This window comes from Microcaecilia unicolor, chromosome 4 (assembly GCF_901765095.1).
Source record: "Microcaecilia unicolor chromosome 4, aMicUni1.1, whole genome shotgun sequence".
In the NCBI taxonomy this organism is placed as follows: Eukaryota; Metazoa; Chordata; class Amphibia; order Gymnophiona; family Siphonopidae; genus Microcaecilia; species Microcaecilia unicolor.
The window spans coordinates 119,277,999-119,302,379 of NC_044034.1; the positions used below are offsets into that span (position 1 = coordinate 119,277,999).

At 41.3% G+C, this 24,381-nt stretch overlaps 1 protein-coding gene across 1 annotated transcript in view; it reads left to right on the top strand.

Annotated features, from left to right (window-relative positions):
- The window catches only part of EDNRB (endothelin receptor type B), a 74,936-nt gene extending 54,480 nt beyond the window's left edge, over nt 1-20,456 (top strand). Inside the window, exons 3-8 of the mRNA XM_030200575.1 lie at nt 3,868-3,980; nt 4,753-4,957; nt 9,232-9,381; nt 11,220-11,353; nt 12,607-12,715; nt 15,883-20,456. Coding sequence (XP_030056435.1) covers nt 3,868-3,980; nt 4,753-4,957; nt 9,232-9,381; nt 11,220-11,353; nt 12,607-12,715; nt 15,883-16,014 — 843 coding nt within the window. The 3' untranslated portion in view covers nt 16,015-20,456. The remainder of the gene's footprint in view (nt 1-3,867; nt 3,981-4,752; nt 4,958-9,231; nt 9,382-11,219; nt 11,354-12,606; nt 12,716-15,882) is intronic.
- The last annotated feature ends 3,925 nt before the right edge of the window (nt 20,457-24,381 follow it).

Below are 24,381 nucleotides of genomic sequence, written 5' to 3' on the forward strand. Positions count from 1 at the left end.
TGTTGCAGCTTCGTAAAAGGACCCCTATGAAATTTAGACGCCATGGTCGTAGGGCATATCTGCGCATAACTCCTAATTACTACCAATTAAGTGCTTGTTAACTCCATTCATTGATTGTTAGCACTTAATTGACTAGTTTATGCACAGATCTTGGAAAATCTGGGTGACCTATGCAGAATCTGAAGGTAAGTGCCTAAAGCAGTTAATGCCAATGACTTCCCACATTCTAAATAGGAGGTGCTAAGGGCTTCTGCAGTAACAGCATCTACTGGGAATGCCCCCTTCTTGATGCCGTGTTAGTTTTGGGCTTGCCGCGCATTAAAATCCTGCATTATGAGAAGATCATGTGATGCATTGAGCACAACAGCAGCAGGTTGTTGGTACTCTGGAAGTTTCACGCTCTAACTCCTATTGTATTTGGGATCATTACCGCTACTGACTTAAGATACTTTTCTTAATTCTTTGCTGCAGTGCAATTTTTCTAGCAAAAAAGGTGCCGGTACTCAAATGCCAGGCCACCAACACTAACCGCCTTATTTTCGAAAGAGAAAGATGCCCATATTTCGACCCAAATCGGGAGATGGGCGTCTTTCTCCCTTGGGCGCCCAAATCGGTATAACCAAAAGCCGATTTTGGGCGTCTTCAACTGCTATCTTTCGCGGAAATGGCCAAAGTTGACGGGGGCGTGTCAGAGGTGTGGTGAAGGAGGGACTGGGGCGTGTTTATCGGCCGAGCAGAGATGGGCGTCCTCGGCCGATAATCGAAAAAAGAAAGGCGTTTTAGCGCGAATTTGGGTCACTTTTTTTGGACCCTTTTTTTCACGAACAAGTCCCAAAAAAGTGCCCTAAATGACCAGATGACCACCAGACAGATTCGGGGATGACCACCCCTGGCTCCCCCAGTGGTCACTAACCCCCTCCCACCAAAAACAACCCAACTTTAACAACTTTTTTTTCCAGCCTGTATGCCAGCCTCAAATGTCATACCCAGCTCCATCACAGCAGTATGCAGGCCCCTGGAGCAGTTGTTAGTGGGTGCAGTGGACTTCAGGCAGATGGACCCAGGCCCATTCCCCCCCCTACCTGTTACACTTGTGGTGGTAAATGGGAGCCCTCCAAACCGCCCCCAAAACCCACTATACCCACATCTAGGTGCCCCCCTTCAGCCATAAGTGCTATGGTAATGGTGTAGAGTTGTGGGGAGTGGGTTTTGGGGGGGATTTGGGGGGCTCAGCACCCAAGGGAAGGGAGCTATGGACTTCAGAGGTAGGTAACTTTAGTTTTTTTATTGTTACAAGTGCCCCTAGGGTGCCCGGTTGGTGTCCTGGCATATGAGGGGGACCAGTGCACTACGAATCCTGGCCCCTCCCATGACCCAATGCCTTGGATTTGGTCGTTTTTGAGCTGGGCGCCTTCGGTTTCCATTATTGCTGAAAAACGATACCATCCAGCTCAAATTCGCACAACTCCGATGCATTTGGCTGGCACAAACCGTAGTATCGGAAAAAAGATAGATGCCCATTTTTTTTACAAAATACGGTTTGCCCCGCCCCTTCACGTACCCGTTCTCAGAGATAGACTAGATGCCCATGGAGATGGGCGTTCGTGTCTGATTATGCCCCTCTAAGGGGTCCTTTTACTAAGGAGGGCTGAAAAATAGCCTGTGCTGTTGTAGGCACATGTATTGGATGTGTGCAGGTCCATTTTTCAGCGCGTCTGCAAAAAAGGCCTTTTTTGGGGGCCGAAAATGGATGTGCGGCAAAATAAAAATTGGTGTGCGACCATTTTTTCCCTGAGACCTTACCACCACACATTGACGTAGCGGTAAGGTCTCACGCATTAACTGGGTGGTAATCATCAGCACACATACACTGCCGATTACTGCCCAGTTAGCACCATATGGTAGAAAATAAAAAATATTTTCAGTCGTGTATATCGGTTGCGTGTAAAAAATGGAATTACCGCCCAGGGCACGCGGTAGCCAGGCGGTAGTTCCAAATTGATGCACGTTGGACACGCATAGGTGCTTATCCAGCTTATAATCGAAAGTAATCGCCGGCTATTTCCCGACACAAATCGAGATATGGCCGGCGATTTTGCAAAAGCGGCGAAAAGCGTATAATTGAAAGCTACATTTGTGATAGTTTCGCCGCTTTCCCTTCGCCTCGCCGGCGAAAGTTCAAAGGGGCGTGTTGGCGGCGAAGCGAAGGCGGGACATGGGCAGGCTTGGGCGTGGCTACCAGATGGCCGGCTTTCGCGGATAATGGAAAAATAAAACCTGGCGATAAGCAGTATTTCGCCGGGTTTACTTGGTCCTTTTATTTTCACGACCAAGCCTCAAAAAGGTGCCCCAACTGACCAGATGACCACCGGAGGGAATGGGGGATGACCTCCCCTTACTCCCCCAGTGGTCGCCAACCCCCTCCCACACTAAAATTATTAAAATACAAACCTTTTTTGCCAGCCTCAAATGTCATACCCAGTACCCTGACAGCAGGACTGCTGAAAGGCAGAGCCAGGCCCATCCCCCCCCCCACCTGTTCCACTTGTGGTGGGTAATGTTGAGCCCTCCCAAACCCCCCCAAAACCCACTGTACCCACATGTAGGTGCCCCCCTTCAGCCCTTAGGACTAGGGTAATGGTGCACACTTGTGGGCAGTGGGATTTGGGGGACTCAGCACACCTGGAAGCTAATTTGGTTGTTTATAAAAGATGTTTGAAGTGCCCCCTAGGGTGCCCGGTTGGTGTCCTGGCATGTGAGGGAGACCATTGCACTACAAATGCTGGCTCTTCCCACGGCCAAATGCCTTGGATTTCGCCGGGTTTGAGATCGCCGGCAGTTTTTTCCATTATCGTGGAAAAACAAAAGTGGCGATCTCAAACCCAGCGAAATCCAAGGCATTTCGCCGGGCCACACCGTATTATCGAAAAAAAATATGGCCGGCCATCTTTTCTGAAAATACGGTTCCGGCCAGCTGTTGCGCCGCCGCCAAAATAGATCGCCGGCGACCTATTTTGCCGGCGACGTTCGATTATTCCCCTCTGTGCATTAGTAAAAGGCCCCTAAATTATTTGTAGCATTTGTATCCCACATTTTCCCACCAATTTGCAGGCTCAATGTGGCTTACATTTGCCGTAATGGCGGATGCCATTTCGGGTAGTAGAATTGCAAAGGTTATTGCGTATGGTGCCTACATACATGATATCATACATGGAACATAACTTATATGGAATAGATCACGATATATATATATATATATACCATGTGCATACATACGTGGTAGAGAAGAATAAATATGGTATTGCCTGAAGGTTTCAGGGTGATACATTGCATTATAATCTACATTAGGTCATCGACTGTAGAGAGATCTTGTTTTGCATAAGGTTTAGGGTGGTGGTGTCTGTCATGTGATGAGTATTTAAGATGGATGTTTATGGTATGCCTTCTTGAAGAGCTCTGTTTTCATTAGTCTTCAGAAGATGGTGAGGTCTTGCATTGTTTTTATGGCCTTCGGTAGTGCGTTCCATAAATAATGTGTCAGACCTAGAAAATTACCTTGAGCCTATTTACTGCAGCAACAATAGGCTAAAACAGCCAGTGCACTAAAAATCCTGTGCTAACCACATATGATGCATGAAGGGGTGGAATTGGGTAGGCCATGGACAGAGAATGGGCATGGACTGCATACTGAGTTAGCACAATGCACTTAATGCTAATTAAAACAGAAGAAGTTATTGATCAGCCATTGGTGAATTAAAAATTTTTTATAGTAAATTATACCCAGGGAAACATTTGCAAAAGGAAAGGGATCTGTCAAACAGGTCAAACAAAATCTCATTTTAACATGGGGTTCCTTTCTCTTTTAAGCTTCTAGGACAAGATTGGCCCTTTGGAGCTGTGATGTGCAAGCTTATACCCTTTATTCAGAAAGTATCAGTAGGAATCATTGTGTTAAGCCTCTGTGCCCTCAGCATTGACAGGTAAGAGAATTAGGTACTTTTAATTATCACATTGAATGCATGTTATGTTGATTGCCTGAGAAATATTAACCTTCATTGTGTCACCAGGGTCTAAGACCACATTTTTGCCTGCTGTAGCCATGGTCAAGATGTCACTGGTACCTATCACCAGTGTTAAGATATAAAGCACTCCAGTGGAAGTTCAGCCTGTCTAAGCCATAGGCAGAGACGGTATTAGATTAGTGCAAACAGGGCAATTGCCTTGGTCACCATGCTACGGGGGCCCAACACGTGCCCCCCCCCCCCCAAAGCTCAAGAAAGCACAGCCTGCTGCCAAACTTTGGGGTCTCATTCCAAATTTCTGCCCTGGACCCCAACGTCTAATACCAGCCGTGGGTTCTTTGGACACACCAAGTCAGTCTAGTTTTAAGAATATTCACACGAATGCGCAAGAGACAGATTGTCATCCATTGCCTTCACTATATGCAAATTTCCCATATGCACATTCATTGTGAAAATCCTGAAAAGCTGACTGCCTGAGTGTGTACAAAGGACTAGATTGAGAACCACTGACTTAAGCTAATTCATAATTTGTATGGCACTTCAATGAGTATGGATAACTTATGTGTCAAAGTTTTCCCGACTACATCTTAGAAGCTTTCTTCAGATACATATAAAAAAGAACTTGTACCTCACTTCCATAACATCATGTATTTTCAAATTAACAAAATTGGTCACTATTGCCTCTTCCATTTAGGCAGAAATTTCATAAGCATTCATCTTTGGCATTTAGATATCGTGCTGTTGCTTCCTGGAGTCGTATTAAAGGAATTGGAGTGCCAAAATGGACTGCAATAGAAATTGTATTGATCTGGATTATCTCTGTCATTGTGGCTCTTCCTGAAGCAATCGGCTTTGATATGATTGCCATCGTCTACAAAGGGCAGTTGCTTAAAACCTGCATGCTTCACCCAATTCAAAAAACTCCTTTTATGCAGGTAAGACATCATCCTTTTAAAATATTGCAGGTTTTAACACTGTACTAATATTTAGATCAATATTCAGAAGTATCCAGATAGGAGCACCTGGCCAGGCCAGGGTTATCAGATGATTTTCAGTAGCACTGTCTGAATAGTACCGGGGCTAGTAGATCGTGGGACGAGCCAGCAGCGATTTCAGACTAATGACCTGATAAATAAGGGGTCCTTTTACAAAGGCACGCTAGCATTGTTAGTGCGCGCTAATCATTAACACACGATAAACATGACCCCTCAATAACTATCCAGATAAAGTTAGGGCAGAGAAATTGTTATTCTCAATTTGAGGCCCTTTTACTAAAACACATTAAACTCTGAGCTTAATGAGTTATAATGCGGGAATTTCCATGCACTGAGCCCATATTTAATGTGGCAGTATTTAGGGCTTGTTTTATATATACAGTGCAATCTGCTTAAGTGCAAGGGTCTGGGACCAAAGAAATGCATGTAGTTAACCGAAGCAAGCACTTAACCATTGTGACCCAAAGAAGCTTGACATCTGATAAAGGGAAAGGGAAATGGGACTTGATATACCGCCTTTCTGTGGTATTTTGCAACTACATTCCAAGCAGTTTACATATATACAGGTACTTATTTTGTACCTGGGGCAATGGAGGGTAAAGTGACTTGCCCACAGTCACAAGGAGCTGCAGTGAACATATGTGCAGTACTGTTTATTATTATACATACAGTATACAGTCTCCGTTAACTGACGTTAGGCTTACTTGAAGTAATCAGTTATAGTCCTCTGTACACTATTGTGTCTGTAAGTTCCATAGACTACGTCTGCCAGACGGTAAAAACTGTCTTAGCACTGACATCCAGTGGCCTCCAGATAGGCCCGCACAGTGTTGAGACTCTCCAGTGCTCTTGCAAAAGTGACAGGAGGAGGTTGTTGAATTTCATCAGCATGTGCCTCGCTGCTCATTTCATCCTCTGTTTCATCATCAGCCGTTGTTGCCTGCGTGTAGGTGCATATCTCCACATCAGTGCTGTCGTCAGCTGTTTGTAGATCGTAATCAACAGCTACATAGCGATGAAACTCCTCTTCAGTAACACCGGCTGGGATTTAAATAACCTGTTCATCTGACGCGTTTGCAACAGCTGCATCTGTTTCGTCCCTCTCCACATCCCTAACAAAGCTGGCCCGCTTGTAGCAGTTCACAATTGTTGCCTGTGTAACGTGATTCCAGGCTTCTTTCTGTATATGTAGGGAATCCAACAGTGATAGATTATGAGCCAGTTCAACAACACGTTTATCCTTGCCAGTCTGGTCATCCATAACGCTCATCAGACGACGTAGCACAAGAGCCCGATAATATTGTTTGAAATTGGCTATTATGCCCTGATCCATAGGTTGGATCACAGAGATAGTGTTTGGTGGCAGGAAGACCACCTTGACGTTAGACAGCCTGACATCATCCCTGTATGCAGCACAATTATCACAAAGCAGCAAAATCTGACACTTTTGTGCCCGCATTCTAGTGTCTAACTTCTTTAGCCACTGCTTCCAAATTTCCCCTGTCATCCATGAATTTGTGTTAGCCTCGTATGACACAGGAAGTCGCTTAACTTTCTTGAAGCAACGGGGCTGTTTGCTCTTTCCAATGACAAGGGGTTCCAACTTCTCACTCCCATCCATATTGCAGCAAAGGATGATCGTCAGTCGGTCCTTCGACATTTTACCTCCAGTACTTTTGTCATGTTTGAGAGATAGCTTAGCGGGTTTTTCAAAAGGTTTGAATGGCTTCCTAAAGCAAAAGTCCATAGACCGTTATTAATGACTTGGGGAAAATCCACTGCTTATTTCTAGAATAACTCAAAAAATAGTTAAGACCGTCACTCTGTCTCATATGTTAAAATAACAAACAAAATACACAGAGTGTATAAATGACAATGCGGTAGTCTTAAATCCTGTTTGGACTAAGGTGAAAGGGAGTCTCATACAGAATTTATCTGTTGATAGTAATAATGTTTTCACTCAATAGGTGAATATATTACATATATTCATGTCATAATCATTGACTCCACCTCCACCAACCCTTTGATAATAACAAAAAGTAACTTGCTCTGTTCTCTTTGTAGCTCTGTTCTCTTTGTATTAAATCTCAGTGGATATGTACTTGTCAAAAAGCAACACACTGCACTTATCTTAGGCGAAAAGGTGCCCTCTTGAATCCCCGACAGGTACCCGTTTCGTACAAACTTTGTCAAGGGGGAGTGGCTATAATTCCGATTCATGCCCCAGGCTTCAGTATGTGCTGGTTACAATCTAGAATAAGCAGCATAAAATGTATTGTACTGTTTTGGGATCTTGCCAGGTACTTGTGACCTTGATTGGTCACTGTTGAAAACAGGATGCTGGACTTGATGGACCTTCAGTCTGTCCCAGTATGGCAATACTTATGTACTTATGTCAGTGCAGCCATATTGGCGCATACTACACGAATACTGCGCAGGTAGCATGTGAGCCCTTACCACTAGGTCAATGGATGGCGGTAAAGGCTCAAGCAGTAAATAGCCGCACATTACTTTTACTTTTAGAGCACAGCCATTTACTACCCCCCATTTAAAAATGCCTTTTTTCCCAGTCATGGTAAAAACTGGTCCAGCGCATGCCAAAAACACGCGCCCATACTACCGCAGGCCACTTTTTACAGTGGCTTACTAAAAGGACCCCCAAGTTAGGCAACTGGCTGTCTTGCATAATGGTTAACTGGCCCTGTCTAAAGTCATTATTTATATGTGCCAGACCTCTAAAATAGACTCCTTCATTTCTCTGTTTACTTCATATTTTTTGAAATAAGTATTGTGTACTTTGTATTAGGTTTGATATTACGAACGGTGGTGTATTTTTTGAAACATTACAATTACTGGGATTTCAAATGTTAATATCATTTATCAGCCCCTTTTCAAAAACAGTCTCACAGCTGTTAAGATATTGCTGTAATGACTAAACGTTGGACAGAATTATGTTGAACCTGGAGAATAAGCTTTTTTAAACAGTACGGACTTCAATAGTTTTCTGAAATTTAGGTAGATCTGGGTAGATTTAACTGATTTTGGTAAGGCATTCCACAATTGTGTGCCTATAAAAGTAAAGTTGGAGGCATACATAGATTTGTACTTGAGACTATTACAATCTGGGTAGTGTAAATTCAAGTAGGATTGTGAGAGACTGGATCTATTTCTAGGTGGTAAATCAATCAGTTCAAGCATATATTCTGGAACTTCTCCGTAGATTATCCTGTGAATTAAGGTGCAAACCTTGAAGGCCACTCATTCCTTAATGGGAAGCCAGTGCAGTATTTCACAAAGGGGCTTGGCGGGTTTGAATTTAGATTTGCCAAAGATCAGTCTTGCCACAGTGTTCTGAGCAGTCTGTAATTTCTTGAGTAGATGTTTTTTGCAGCCTGCATATATAACGTGTATATGGATGTGTGCGTGCTCTTCCCGTTCAAAAAATAAAATATATCTTTTATTGTTTATTAAATTTGCTATGCCCCATTGTTGCAAACAATAAATACAATTAATTAAAAACAGAATGGAACTCCAATTTAAGGCAGGAAAGAACTAAATACTAATCATTCACACAAGAGAAATGAAAGCATACATACAAACTAAGGGCCCTGTTTACTAAGATGCACTAGTGTTTTTAGCATGCTAACCATGTAGATGCCCATAATGTGCGCTAATGCTTAGCACGCACTAAAAACGCTAGTGCATCTCTAGTGCAGCTTAGTAAACAGGGTGCTAAAATACTTAAATTAATTTCAAATAATGACTATTTATACACTTCCCATCCACTATTCATGGAAGTTGGAAGCAGGTCTGGGGGCAGAGAGTGAGTGTGTTCTGCACTAATTGGTTAGCACAGCTACATTGCTGCATGATAATCGATTAGCGTGTGCTTAGCATATGAGCCCTTACTGCCTACATAAGGGGTGGCTACAGGGACCCACGCACTAATGGCCATGCACTAATGAGAAAATTAGTGCATGACCATTAATAAGAAAAATAAAACAAATTCCCATTATATTTTGGAAGAGGAATGAATGGAGTTTACTGAATTTCTGATTGCTCTGTTCCTCTATAAGTTGATGTTGAAGTTTTTTATGTGCCACCAATAGCAGATGGGTAGATGAATTAAATAACAAAATGCCTCATTATTGCAAAATATTCTCCTTCAGAGGTAATACTTTCCTTGAAACCCTTAATTCTTATTTCTTTTTTAGCTATACAAAGAAACAAAGGACTGGTGGCTGTTCAGCTTTTATTTTTGTTTGCCACTGGCTGTTACCGGACTTTTCTATACTCTTATGACATGTGAGATGCTGAAGAAAAAAAGCGGAATGCAGATGGTCTTAACTGACCATCTCAAACAGGTATGAAACAAATAGCTCCACCACAAATTAAAGCAATATACTGTCTGTGAAGTGCATATCTGAAGTCCATATATATATATATATATATATATATATATATATATCCCCAACATTCTCAGTCCTCATATTTAAAAAATCATTAGACACACACACCTCAAACAAATATGCATATAAATATACAGAGACATAAAGTAACGTGAGTAACATAGTAGATGATGGCAGAAAAAGACCTGCACAGTCCATCCAGTCTTCCCAACAAGATAAACTCATATGTGCTACTTTTTGTGTATACCTTACCTTGATTTGTATCTGCCAGTTTCAGGGCACAGACCATAGAAGTCTGCCCAGCACTAGCCCTGCCTCCCAACCACCAGCCCCGCCTCCCACCACCGGCTCTGCCACTCAGTAGTCTTAAAAAAAAAGATTGGCGCCAGAATCAACTGTGCACATAATGAGGTCACAAGACTCATTACTCATCTATATAACATTTTGGTGTTTTACTCTGTGTGCCTAGACGTTATTGAATAGAGAGTGTGTGGTATTGTCTTTGGACAATGCAATGTATCCAAACAGACTAGGATAATATGGCTGCCTAGCTTAGCCATCTTCTCCCCCCCCCCCCCCATCCCCCACCCCCACTATACACACACCACTATTCCCCTCCTCTAAAGGTAAAGGGAATTCCTGCAAGGTCCTTTTTTGTGATGGAAGAAATGGTAGTTGGAAATGTTAGAAGAAGCAATGGTAAGACAGGAGAGGCTGCGGACTATATTACGATGAGTGCGTACCTCACACTAATGACAGGCAGGAAATTGGTGGGGAGAACTTCTTCCTCTGATTCACAAGTATTCTCATTATCTGTCTTGTTCTTTCTCTGTGCCACGTCCTCTGGAGTTTTCAGTAATGCCCCCTATTGCATGGCACTTGGGGAACCACCCTGCTTACCCCATCCTAAAGCCAGCTCTGCACAGGAGCTGGTTTTATTGATAGTTTCCCAAGAATTTCAATTGACATAATTTTATGAAAATGGAATGTCTCAACAAGTGGAGTAGAGCTGGAGGAACTGGAATCACTGGATTCTACCTGATGTGATCCTGGCAATACTTTATCACTCACGGTACCCAGCCATAATTAGACAGTAACAAGGTCCAATTTCTTATTCCCTTTGGTAGCGTTAATTGATCCAGTAGATAGGCTTTTTCATAGTAAACTACACTCCTACTGGATCCTACTAATGTGTGTGAAGTCAGAGAACAACTAGGGAATATGAAAAGTGAAGAAAATAGAGGGACCCTTTTACTCAGCTTCGGTAAAATCGGCCGGCTGCTAGTGGCGCTAAAGGCCCTTTCTATTGCAGCAGATAAAAAGGCCAAAAAAAAGACATCGCCATGCGGTAAGATTGCTCTTACAGCGTGGCCATGTGGGGGAGAGCACTTACCACCACCCACTGAGGTGAAGGTAAGGGCTTCCGCGGTAACCCAGTGGTAACTGGGTAGCTTGCGGTGTTGCCCGGTTACCGCCGGGTAACCCCCTGCGGAAATATTTTTTAAATATTTCCGCTAGTGCCAGAAATGTCGCGCACTGGGGGTGTGGAACTACTACCGGCACCCATGTTGGGCCAGTGGTAGCTCCAGATTGGCACATGGTAAGCCTGTGGTGGTTTTACCACCGTTTAGTAAAAGGGCCCCAGAGTGCATTATTCCAAAATAACATTTTCAGTAGCTTCAAAGCTGGAATACAATTAATCTGTAGTTAACAGATCCAGAGGCAGGGTAGTTTTCTAATCTGACAGAGGAAATGCATTCCTAATTTTCTATGTTTCCAATCTATTTTTCTAGAGACGTGAAGTAGCAAAGACAGTCTTCTGTCTTGTGCTGGTATTTGCTATCTGCTGGTTTCCCCTCCATCTCACCAGGATCTTGAAACTCACTATTTATGACGAGAAGGACCCAAACAGATGTGAGCTTCTAAGGTAAGAGTGTCATTGAGTAGCTGTAGTTGCTTGTTAGAAAAGCATGACATATAAAAAGGCCAGACCCACTATCCCCCAAAATTCTATAAATGGCACTTTAAATTGCACGTGTAAATTTGGGTGTGAGCGTAATTTGATTAATAAGCCAATTAGTGCTGATAATTGGGCCCTAACAATCAGTTATAGGTGCTAATTGGTATGAGTGGAAATTTACGCATGCAAATTTATGCATGCAGATCCAAAAAGGGACGTGACCATAAGAGGGTTATGGGTGGATCGGGGGTATTCCTGTAATTTATGTTTGTTCTTATAGAATAAGGGGATCCTCACCTAATTTAGGCACATAGATTTACAACCAGGTTCAGTTTATTTAAATGCTCACACATAGTCATGAATCCTGACGCTAAGCGCTAGTGTATAAATGGTATCTAAGCGTTATTTTTTTACGCTGATCTTTCGATGAAGAACAACACAAGAGTGGAAGAATAAAACCGTCCAAAAGACGCAGGCAAATATGAAGCATGAGTTCTTCAAAAGTTTATTTGCCAAAAAACAATGGTAATCCACAATGTAACAAAAAAGGCAACACAAGTGACCCTACATGGGTCGTGTTTCGGCATAACAACCTTCCTCAGGGGTCACTTTAGGTCAGACCTATGAACTTCACTACTTGGGGCCAAATAAGCCACAAGTGAAGGCAGGAGCAATTTGACTTTAAGCATTTTGCTCTGCATTTTTGGAGAATCCACTTTGTCCCCAAGTAGTGAAGTTCATAGGTCTGACCTAAAGGACCCCTGAGGAAGGCTGTTATGCCAAAATACGGCCCGTGTAGGGTCCCTTATGTTGCCTCTTTGCTACATTGTGGATTATCATTGTTTTTTTGCCAAATAAACTTTTGAGGAACTCTTACTTCATATTTGCCTGTGTCTTTTAGACTATTTCATTCTTCCACTCTTGTGTTGTTCTTTGACTTTTTTGTGGAAGCTGTGTGGACCCTTCTTTTGGCTTATCTTTCGGTGCCATTTATAGATTTGCCTCTAAGAATTATCTCCCATTCTCTGTATGGAAGCAGACCCTGATTAATCAAGCCCTTAGTAGCACATATTGATTTCTCAAACAAACATATATGAACACCCCCCCCCAAAAAAAAAAAAAAAAGTTAACCTGTTTTGAAGATATCAATAGAGTTGGATACTGTGAGGTGACCAATAAGTGAGCTGACAGTTTTGTTCTATATTTTCCATGCATTTTAGTGTTTTTTTGATCATGGGTTACATTGGTATCAATATGGCTTCCTTGAATTCCTGCATTAACCCAATAGCATTGTACATGGTGAGCACAAGGTTCAAGAACTGTTTTAAGGTAAGACGTTATTCAAACACACATCTTATTTTTCTGTTATTTACCATTCAGATACAGTGATTGCTTGTGTTCCTTCAGAGGCATTTTTTATTGTATTTACCCCCAAATTCTATAAAGGACACCTTAAGTTGTGCACGCTAATTTTGCTACATGGTCAAATTGCACGCACAACATAATTGATTAATAAGTCAATCAGTGTCATTAATTGGTACTTAACTACTAATTAGCAGCACTAATTAGCTTTAATTAGACTTTACGCACACAACCTTTTAGGCGTAGTCTACAATGTGGTACGTGTAAATTCTAATGCATGCAATTGAAAGGGGCATGGCCATAGGTGTGGGATGGGTGGGTTGTGAGCATTTCAAAAAACTATGGGGGCCTTTTACAAAGTGACAATAAGCCCAACATGGGCTTACTGGTCGCTAAAAGGGAAGTACCGCTGGGCTACCACAGCAGCAGCCCAGCAGTAGCTCCCTCCCCCAGTGCACGCCATTTCCGGCACTGCAAAAATATTGCAATTTTTGTAGTGCTGGCGTGTACCCGGCGATAATCGGGCAGTGCCGCATGCTGCCCGGTTACTGCTGGATTAGCGTGGGAGACCTTACTGCCACCTTAATGGGTGGCGGTAAGTGCTCCCCCCCGAAATGGCCACGCAGCAAGTCTTACGCTTGCTACACGACCATTTCCTTAAGAAAAGGGAAACCTGCCTTTTACCCACTGCAGTAAAAGGGGGTCTCGGCATGCATCAAAAACACATGCCGATGCCAGTGCAGGCCCCCTTTTGCCACAGCTTTGTAAAAGGACCCCTATGCGCACTATTATGGAATACACCTGATTCTGCACCTAAGTTAGGTGCAGGTATTTAGTCCTGGTTTTAGGTGGCCAAAATGGGTGCGCCTAAATTTTAGTCACAAGAATGGCGTGTGAGCATGTTCTATAAACTACGCCTAACTTTAGGCGTAGTTTATAGAATTGCGCCAATGTATTTCTATGGGCGCGTGCTAAACACTAAAGATGCCCATAGGAATATATTAGCTCTTTAGCGTTAGCACACGCCTATTTAGTATGTGCTAAAAATGCCAGCGCACCTTAGTAAAAGACCCCCTTAGTCCTCAATGTGCAAATAACATGCAGAAACAGGCTACTGCTAGTTTGCCTGTTTCCACACTTTAAACTGTGTGTTACCAAATTTTTCTGTCAGGGACATGGCATGTGCAGAGAGTGGACATGGAAGCATTAGTCCGCTAGTACATTACACTTACTGTGTGCTAACTTGCTAATGCAGAATTAACGTGGGACCACTTACCATCTTCTAAATAGGAGGCACTAACCCCCAGATTTTATATAGTGAGACTAAAGTCGCGCGCACAAATCCGGTCGTGTTCTGGATTTGTGCATGTAACTTAATTGAACGATTCAATCACTGCTGATAATTGCCAGTTAACAAGCAATTATTGATACTAATTAGCATTAATTAGAATTTATGTACACAACTATCTAAGCTTATTCTGTAAAGTAATGTGTGTAAATTCTAAGGCACTTAGTTGGAAAAGGGGCATGGCCATGGGCATTTCTTAAAACTATGAGCATTTCTATAGAATACACCCGGTCCGAACCTAATTTAGGCATAGGCATTTACACCAAGTTTTACTTGGCTTAACTGCTTGCTACTAAATTTAGTCACACAGACAGACGCCAGGCGTATTCTATCAACCGCTCCTAAATTTAAGTGCAGTTTATAGAATACGCCTAGGTTGTTTAGGTGTGATATATAGAATCTAGTCCTAAGTTCGTCCACGTTAACCTGGAGTAGGTACTGCACATTAATCTGAATGTTGCCACATGACCTACAATAAAAAACATTGTGAATGCCCCTTGTTGATGTTGCATTTGGTTTGGACTTACTATGCATTAAAATCCTGCATTATAGCACATTAAGTCCAAAACTTAACGAACTTTAGTAAAAGGGCCCCTTAGTAAACAGGGCCTAAATTTGAAAAAAGTAATTTCTGTGAAATTTCAGTGATTATTCTGAAATACTAAATATAATGAAATGTATTTCTCATATTAGAAAGTGTAAAAAAAAAAAAGACAGGAAAATGAACACAAATATTACATTTAAATGTACAATAAATCTCCCTTCTTTGAGCATATAAAGAAAGTTCTAGGGGAAGGCAAAGATGGGAAGAAATACTATCAATGGCAAAACTAAAAACAAGTAAGGGGGTCTTTTACTAAAGATTAGCTTGAGTTATCTGCAGCAGGGCCCATAGGAATAAAATGGGACCTGCTGCAGATAACTCAAGCTAACCTTTAGTAAAAGACCCCCTAAATGATGTGGAAAAAAACTTGTGGGCCTAAAAAAATGGCTGCTGGTACCTTCAGGACCCTAAGCCTTTACTGTGGTGAGTATGTGCATGAGCGGAGCCACTGCTATTGTGGTTAGAGAGGAACTATTGCTGCCGCTACTTCAGAAGGCCCAGGCCTAAAAATGTACTGTGGCCTAAACTGCCACTTCCCCACTCAAATAAACAGTTGCAGAGGAGAGGACCAAAAAGAGGTTAGCAGCTGTGGAGGAGGGAAGAAAGGCTAGAGAGGAGGAAGAGGAAAAAATAATAACATTTAGGGCCCTGTTTACTAAGCTACTCTATAGACACGCTAACTTTTAGCGTGTGCTAAAAATTAGTATGTGCTAATGCTAGAGACACCCATAGGAATATAATGGGTGTTTCTATCGTTAGCGTACCTACAGCACATTTTAATAAAAAGGGCCCTTAAAAATAATCTGAGTTAAACAAAATCAAATCAAGAATAGCCACAAAAGTTACTAGCTCCTAAAATGTTTGGTTAGCTTTAACGTTTTAAAAATATTTTCTACCCTTGTGAATAATGTATAAACCAAATACTTTTAACTGTATCAAGATGAACAATTAATTTCATGATGCATCCTTATAGGTTATATAACATTCATCTCCAGTTTTGCTGTTTTTGATTAGTACATATTAATAAAAGGTTTCTTCTTCTTTGCTCTCAGTTATATAGATGTAAAAAATAAAGCTCTTACTTCAAAGTTTCAGACATTTCTTCAACGTAAATCTGTAAAATTTCTGTAATTCAGACCCAAGAAATAATTATTCTTTTTTATATATATTTATTTGAAATAGTCCTGTCTTTGCTGCTGGTGCCAGTCTAAAGATATGTTATCCTTGGAAGAAAAGCATTCCTGCCTAAATTTCAAAGCTATCGACCCTGCATATGACAATTTCCACTCAAGTAACAAAGACAGCTCATCGTAGATGGATGGATCCTTTTCAAGTTGATTTCAACTTTCTTTTTTTCTTTGATCTGCCTTAATAAACTGCTCTTCTTAATCAAAGCAATACGACTTCTCCCAAGAAACCTATGTTTGTACAAATGTCTTTTGCAAAAAGACTCCCCTGAAGTCCATTCACTAAAACATTTATGCCTGCAGGTTTTGTCCTTATCAATTTACAAAATGATAACACATAGGAGACGTAATATAATAGAACTAAAGACATGTTGTTAAAGCACTTAAAGCACTTGGGGTCTACACTTCATCCTGAGTTCGTTCATCTGAAATAGTCAATCATATCCTGCATTAAAGCACTGGAGGGCAAGAGCTCTTATAATTACCACCCATGAATGAAGATCAGTGGCTTCAGATTACTATAACATCGAGAATGTATTTAAAGGTTATGGTTTACTTTGGAAAGCCTTTTAACAAAATACTTTTTTTAAACATATTTTCAAAAGCCACAGATCTTTTGTAGAAGAGATTAAAAGAAAACAATTGTTCTAACTCTTTAAAGCAGGCTGTTATACTGTTGCTCAGGCGTGGTATTTAAGGGGTTATCGCAGCCCTGTTGAGCACAGTTTTAAGAACATTTTGTTCTTTTGTAAGAGATTAATGGAAATATTCAGTTTACCTTTAAATAAAGAAAAAAATAGTGAGGAAGAATAATCGGAGTTATATTTAATGAGAGGCATGTTAGAAAAGATAAAGAGCTTTTTCTTTTTAGAAGCCTTATTTATTATTTCCAACATTTGCACCTGTCTGAAAGATACAATTTAGACGTGGAAGTCCACCCTAAATAAAGATTTCAAAGGGGTGTGGTTTGGTTGAGGTATGGGCAGGGCCTGGACAGGACTAAAATCTACATGTGTATTCCCCATTTCACAAAGGCTATGGGGGAAATTTCCATGTTAGCTTTTACACCTGCTCAATGGCACATATCAGATTTTTAAAAGGGCTTGTTTTGGCCAAAGCTTTATACGAAAAATGAAGGGGCTGTTTTACAATGCCGCGGTACAGCTACTACGACACCGGTGTGCACCAATCCAGAGCTACCACTAGTCCAGTGCAGGAGCCACTGGTAGTGCCGCCCCCACTGTGCGCCATTTCCGGCACAACCAGAAATATTTTTTTATTTTTACTGCTGGGGGCTTACCTGGCAGTAATCGCTGCCCAGTTACCGCCTTACCACCTCCTAAATAAGAAGCGGTAAGGGATCCCCCAGGAAATTGCCATGCATCGAGTTTGTACTTACCGCACAGCCATTTCCTTTTTAAAAAAAACACTGCGGTAGCACCAATGCCACCGCAGGGCCCCTTTTACCATTGCTTGGTAAAAAGGCCCCTGAGATAGGTATTCTTCTTAATCCCATGTAGGTTTTGGTCCACCTTTTGAAATAAAATTGCAGCCTCACTACTTAATAGTAACAGCACTTACACATGTAGGTTGGTAAAATAGGGCAGCTAACATGTAAAAGCTGCAAAATCGCCACTTCCGTGTGGAAGTGTCAGCACTTCCACACAGAAGCTGCCAAGTCCCCTGCTCTTCATTTCAACATGTATATTTTTAAAATGACTATTCCTGCTTCATGAGTCAGCAAATTCATGTACACCCCTGCAGGTATCTTAGAAAAGGCTCTGTGACAGCAGATCTTTTTCTAAAATGCCACTGGAATAGAATACATCCCAACCTGGATGTCCCACTTCTGATCTTCATATTCTATGTAAATTGGGGCTTCACGTGTAACAGAGGGAAGCACTGAGCATTAACAATAGAAAAGAGATAGAAAGGAACATGTTCTGTTGGCCCTTATGGTCTTAAAAGGTTATGATAGCTGTTTCACAGATCACCAATAAAAAGACGTTGCATTGCACAACCTTTCAAAACCATCTTTCAAGATCAGAGAAGTCCTTTCTGCAGCAGCTCATGTGCCATATCATATTGTATCTTGGTCATTGAAAAGCTATCACTAGCTATTAATCTCCAGGACCAATATGGCTACTAGAACTCCCCTATTACTTGTTGTACAGGCCTGGATTCGGGCATAGGCAACTTCCTAGGCTTCTAATTACTGAAGATGCCAAATACCCAGGCCTAAAAAGAGCCGTCTCCTACTAACTTAAGGGCCATCAACTAGTGCTACTTCAAAAAGGCACCATAATGACACCCTGGCCTAACACCTCCATCCCTGCTTTCAAGCCTCCATGGGGTCTCACCTTATTTTCTAAGCTCCAGGGGAGGATTCCTGTCCTCACTCTCTAGTCCAGCCTATGAGTGCTCAAATCTTAAATCCAGCCTGCTCTTCTAAATAGGTGACCAAACTCTTGAAAAGAAACAGTACACAACTGTTTCTCACCACAATTAGAAAGTTAGAGGCCGATGCACAAAAGTCCCCGGAAAAAAATTGTTTGCTATTTCAACCACGGTAAAAATTACTGTGGTGGAAATAGCGAGTGATTCTCAAAACAAACTACATGCAAATGAGTTACATGGAATTTTACCATGTAGCTTGCTAGGGAAAGTGGCAGGGCATGCGCAGAGCATCCACCTGCTAACCGTGGTTGCTCTATGCATGCCCTGAACAGTATGTGCTGTAGAAGCAACTCCATGGCAACCATTTTGGTTCCAGTTTTCGCACCCCGGGGGTTGTTTTATTTTTTCAATCCTGGCATTTACAAATTACCTCTCCTGGAGGCGCTTTAACTTGGGGTTGAGGGCTAGAAGCCTCTTATGTCCCTCTTTTGTTTGTGTATGAAAGCCATGTGTAGCTTGTCTCCTCACACGGCTTTTGTACAAGTATGAAGCTGCCCCCTCCCCCCATCACCACCAGAGCTGAAGAGGAGATGGCAATGATGGAGGGAGAAGGGTGAAGTGGTGGGGAAAAAAGGGAAGATGGTATTAGAGGATGAAGACACTCATCAATATGCGGGGATTTCACTTCCTGGGTTGCTAGTTACTCTGCTTTTGCCTTCTACACACTAGCTGCTGCTGGTCAGCCCTACAGCTAAGGTCTCCCACGGCACTCTGTAAACTCTGCCAGCAGCCCTGTCTAGGACAGCCAAGAGCAATGAAGAACTTGTGAGTAACAATGAAGCACTGCCTGCTACGGCTGCTCCAGACCTCCCATTAAATTTCCCTCAATAAAGGTTGGCAGGCCTTTCTGTACATCGCTCATATATGGCTGTGCATCCCTTGGAATGCACATTTGAATCCTGATGATCTCTTTTAAATAAATTAGCATGCTCTTCCCATTGTCTGCTGCCATGAACATTTAAAAGCCCACAGAACCTCTTTGTGTATCTCCCGCTGAATATCTTGTTCAGTAAAGCGGCTGGAACCGGTCAAAAACGTATGTTGCTGGTCCAGTAAGTTTAATGCATCTCTCCCTCAGTTCATTTTATATAGTTTAATGGTATTCTAAACATGCATTTAAGATGTATGACTAAACCAGATCATGGAGATGAGGGCAGGATCCCTTATGTCTCTAGAACAACAGAGGTATTGCCTGGAGCAGTACACAATTTTCAGTAGAAATAGTAAATTAAAGCTTCACATATGGCAAGTTAAACAAAACTCCTGCTGCTTCTCTTTTTAGCTTAAGACTGTTATTAGAATATCCTCCTTGACTATGAAGTTCTAAAGCTTTCCTCTTTAGATGAGCATTTTATCTTCAATTTTATCCAAAGTTTATACATAGGTCTGAATCAGAGAAGCTATACTGTGATAGTAAATAAAAGCATCACTCTAGAAAGGGCTTAATTGATACACTATGAAGCTCATATGTTATTATGGAACTTTGTAAGTTTATGTGCTTTGAAAATGAGTGCCTATATATAGCTATATTTGTTCATGTACACTACCATATTGTACCTCTGTGTTTAAATATTTTTGAAATGAAATAAATAATCTATGCCCTCAGCTCAGAAGCTGTATTATTTACCATGCAATGGTTTTTCATAAAAAGGCTTTATCTGTTCTGAAGAGACATACTGCCATCCGCCTTTCTTGCTCACATGTCCCGTTAGGACCATGTTATCCCTCTTTTGGTCCAGCACCACTGGCTTCCCATCTCTTTCCGTATGCAGTATAAAATTTTGGTTCTTACTCAAAAAGTTCTCTATACCAGTCTACCACCTTATCTTTCATCTTTGTTTTCTCCCTACCAGCCTTCATATGCTCCCTGGTTGGCATATGAAAATCATCTTTCTCTTCCCCCTGTTCACTGCTCCCATCTTCAATCCACTCGTCATCCTGCTTTTTTTGTCCTGCCCCTTTTTTAGGGCATTCTCTTCCACCTGACCTCCTTTCAAAGTGTTCCTTCCCCAAATTTAAAGGAGCATTAAAGACTTAGGGGTCTTTTTATTAAGCTATGTAAGCGCCTATGTACACCCAACGTGTGTGAATTCCGAGTTACTGCCCGGCTACTGCATGGCCCGGGCAGTAATTTCATTTTTTATGCATGTCCACTATGTGTGCTGGAAAATATTTTTATTTTCTTGCGTGCGGGTGGTAATTGACATTTGAAAGTGCATTGACCATTACCGTCAAGTTAATGCATGAGACTTTACTGCTAAGACAATGGCTGGCAATCTCAGAACCAAAATGGACGCGCGCCAATTTTCATTTTGCCACACGTCCATTTTCGGCCCCCCCAAAAAAGGCATTTTTTACAGGTTCACTGAAAAATGATTCTGCGCATGGCCAAAACATGTGCCTACACTACCACAGGCCATTTTTCAGCGCACATTAGTAAAAGGACCCCTTAGGAATATTATGGGCATCTACCTGGTTAGCGTACACTAATGCTTAGTGCACGCTAAAAATGCTAGCACGCCTCTAGCGCAGCTTAGTAAACAGGACCCTTATTTATTTGTCTTAATATTTCTGGACTTCATTTGGCTGGGGCCTTGAGGACCAGTAGCCTAATGGCCTTTTTTTTCTCTTCCGTTGTTTTCCTGCCCTTTACTGTCCATTGATATATTGAAGTTCCTTTCCTTTCTGATTTTAGACTGTACACCACTTTGATTTGATTTGAAAGGTGGTTTAGCAAGAATCTAATAAACTAAACTAAACTTATAAGGATTCTTTATTGTCTGAATATTTTTCTAATAGGGTTCAAGCAAAAAAAAAAGCACAAAATCTCTAAACTTAGGAAATTCTGAGTGTTTTAGAGCTGTTTTGTGGTTTTTTTTCCCATTTGTGCAAAATCCCATTTATGCACAAATTTTCATGTTAGTACATTAGCCTGTATGGTGCTTTCGGGAAAATATATTAAGCCACTCTCTGTCCTTTCACACTGGTAATACTGTGATTAGATTTTCTCTATAGTTTTCCTCTGGAATAAAATATAAAGCCAGGCAACTTCAATTAAATGTTGTATTTCTCTGGGCAGAAAATCGTGAAGGGTGGTTCCAATTTAACAAGGTTGACTTGTAGAAAAATAAGTGATAGCTAGGCTGGATAACCCTTATTATGATTTAGGTTCCAATAGCCAGGTGATCAAAAGCAAGAAACATGATTCTTTTTTCAAGAAGCAAGTTGACCTATTATCATGTCATTTGTACATATAACATTGGATTAGAGGTCAAAAATATTATTTCTATTCCATGTTATCCTCACCTATGGACTCAGCCCCCCAAAAGTGATAGAAATTGTCAATATATGTGTAGTCTAGTGAATGGCGAAATCTCCATGTTTTTAGGAGCAAAACCCCATCCTTGGGTTAGATCACTTCCTGTAGTAACAGAAGATCATATCAATATATTTTATTGATTTTCTATGACTTGAAAGATGGGTAAATTGTTTGACTGATATGATGCTATAACTGACTAATGGATTAAAACAATTTTTATTGATTTGCATGCTTTCCTAAGTGCGTATGATACTGTTTTAATTTTCTTTTTAAATGTACCTGAATAAATCATTAATAAAAATTGGTAAGCAGGTTCACTCCTAAAATTTATATTGGTCAATCTTATTTTTATATTATATTAACAACACTATTGTACATGTATTTTATATGTGTTTTTTTATATTTAAAGTTTAACTATGTAATACATTGAGATGTTCTTATTCTGTTTGTACAAGATAATGTAAAATCACTGACTATAGAGTCAGTTATAACAATGTAAAATAGCAGTGAAGTTTGCTTTGTATAGTGGCTCAGTACTTTATAAAACTGAATTACCAATAAAGATATTTTACTTAATATGTCTCAGATTTTAAAAGTCTCGCAAAAACATTTTTCTAATTATATGCATTCCATTAGTAGATTCTGCATAAAAATTAACAACCAAAAGTTCCTATTTAATTCATCTCACTGCACATTTCATTTCTATAAAAATGAGAGGATATTTTTCAGCAGCATCTAATAATGTGAATAATGATTTACACAGCTATCCCTCTCTTCATTAATGCTGCCAAAGGTATGAAGCAATGTACATACTTTTAGAGGGCAATTCTATAAAGGGGCCTCTACATTTAGGTGCCTAGAGAATGACTAAATGCAGCCTATTCTACAAAGGAAACTAGGTGTGGCCATCAGTGTTCCTGGGTGGCAGCAGTCTCTAGGGGTGGCCCAAGGCAATCTGACACCTGAGGCGAGGGCTGGGATGCTGCTAAGGCAAGGGCTGAGATGGCATTCCCTCCCTCTGGTTGTGGTCTGGCATCTCCCCCCTTCCTTCTTCCCCCCTTCCCTGAGCCTACCTTTGTTTTCCAGATGATGGCGGCAGCAGCAGTTCCTATAGGCTGCCCGGCCTCTTCTCTCTACTGCTGCCCGCCTCTGAGGAAACAGGAAGTTATGTCAGAGGTGGGCTTCACTAGAGAGAAGAGGCTCATGCCAGTGGCAGGGCAGCCAATGGGAATCGCTGCCACTGCCATCTTTTAATAAACAAAGGTAGGCTCGGGGAAAGGGATTGAAGAAAAAAAGGGGGAGATGCTAGACCACAACCGGTGTGGGGGATATGCCGCTCCCGGCCTAATGGTAGGGCTCCCACTGGCAGTCTCCCTCTCCTGCTGCCCAGGAGGGCATCAGGATCCAAAATGGAGTGTCTGCCTTCTAGCACTAATACCTCACAGCTTTTGCACTTACCCTGTGTTATGTTTTTCATTTAACACAGGGTAAGTGCAAATGCTTACTGCTCTTTCCAAATAGGACTCTCTGGACATTCTTGGGTAGCAGGCTTAAATACCAATATCCTTTATTTATTTTATTTATTTATTTATGTACTGCCTTTTTTGAAGGAATTCACTCAAAGCAGTGTAAAGCAAGAATAAATGAAACGCAAGTAATAGACAATTACAGCAGTAAAAATATTCAAATAACAATACAAAATATGGCATAGTATGTTACTTCTATTTCTTAATACCCTTGCCAGTTGGTACATAAGTATTTTCCTCCCAGCTTGTGTTTATCTCTATTAATTTATCTAAATGGACCTCAATGCTTCCAGGCTTGGCAAATCTCCATTAGATGAAGGTTGCTCAGTATTTGTATACGAGTGCCAGTGCTATCACTGGAGCTAGTCTTATCACTGGTCGTATTTCTTTTTTCAATCCTCATAGGACCAAGTCTTCATAAGCCAACGTAAAAAACTCCAACTGGCAAGAGTATTAAGAAATAGAATTTAAACTAGTGGTTCCTGTAATTTAGATAGTATATTACTTAAAATGTCAACATTTTAAGATGGGAGGAGTGGCCTAGTGGTTAGGGTGGTGGACTTTGGTCCTGGAGAACTGAGGAACTGAGTTTGGTTCTCGGCACAGGCAGCTCCTTGTGACTCTGGGCAAGTCACTTAACCCTCCATTGCCTGCCCCATTGAGCCTGCCATGAGTGGGAAAGCACGGGGTACAAATGTAATAAAAAAAATAACATAATATGTAATAAAACATTTTAATAGACAGTGTAGGGTATAAGCAAACATGGAATGTATAGATACATAAGAGGAGTTAGAAAATAAGGTGACTAATTTAAAGAAAGTTGCACATTAAGTCAGAGAGGGACAGGGTAGGAGTAGATAAACATGTTCTGCTACACTATATGCAATAGGTGCCACTGTGTGTGTGTGCGTGTGAGCGCGCTTCAGCAATGAACATTTATATTTTAACCCCCCCCCCCCCCCCCAAAATCCCATCCAAAACACACTCTCTTGTCAGATGCACATTCTTTAGTTTTAGACATTCATATCCCGGCTTTGTATAATCTGGATTTGGACATCTATGCAATATGAATGTGTTAAGTTCCAGTTTATGAATGTCTAAAACATGAAGGGCCCTGTTTACTAAGCCATGTTATAGGCACGTTAACCATGGTCACACGTTAACCGTGTACACACCTATAATATCCCTATAG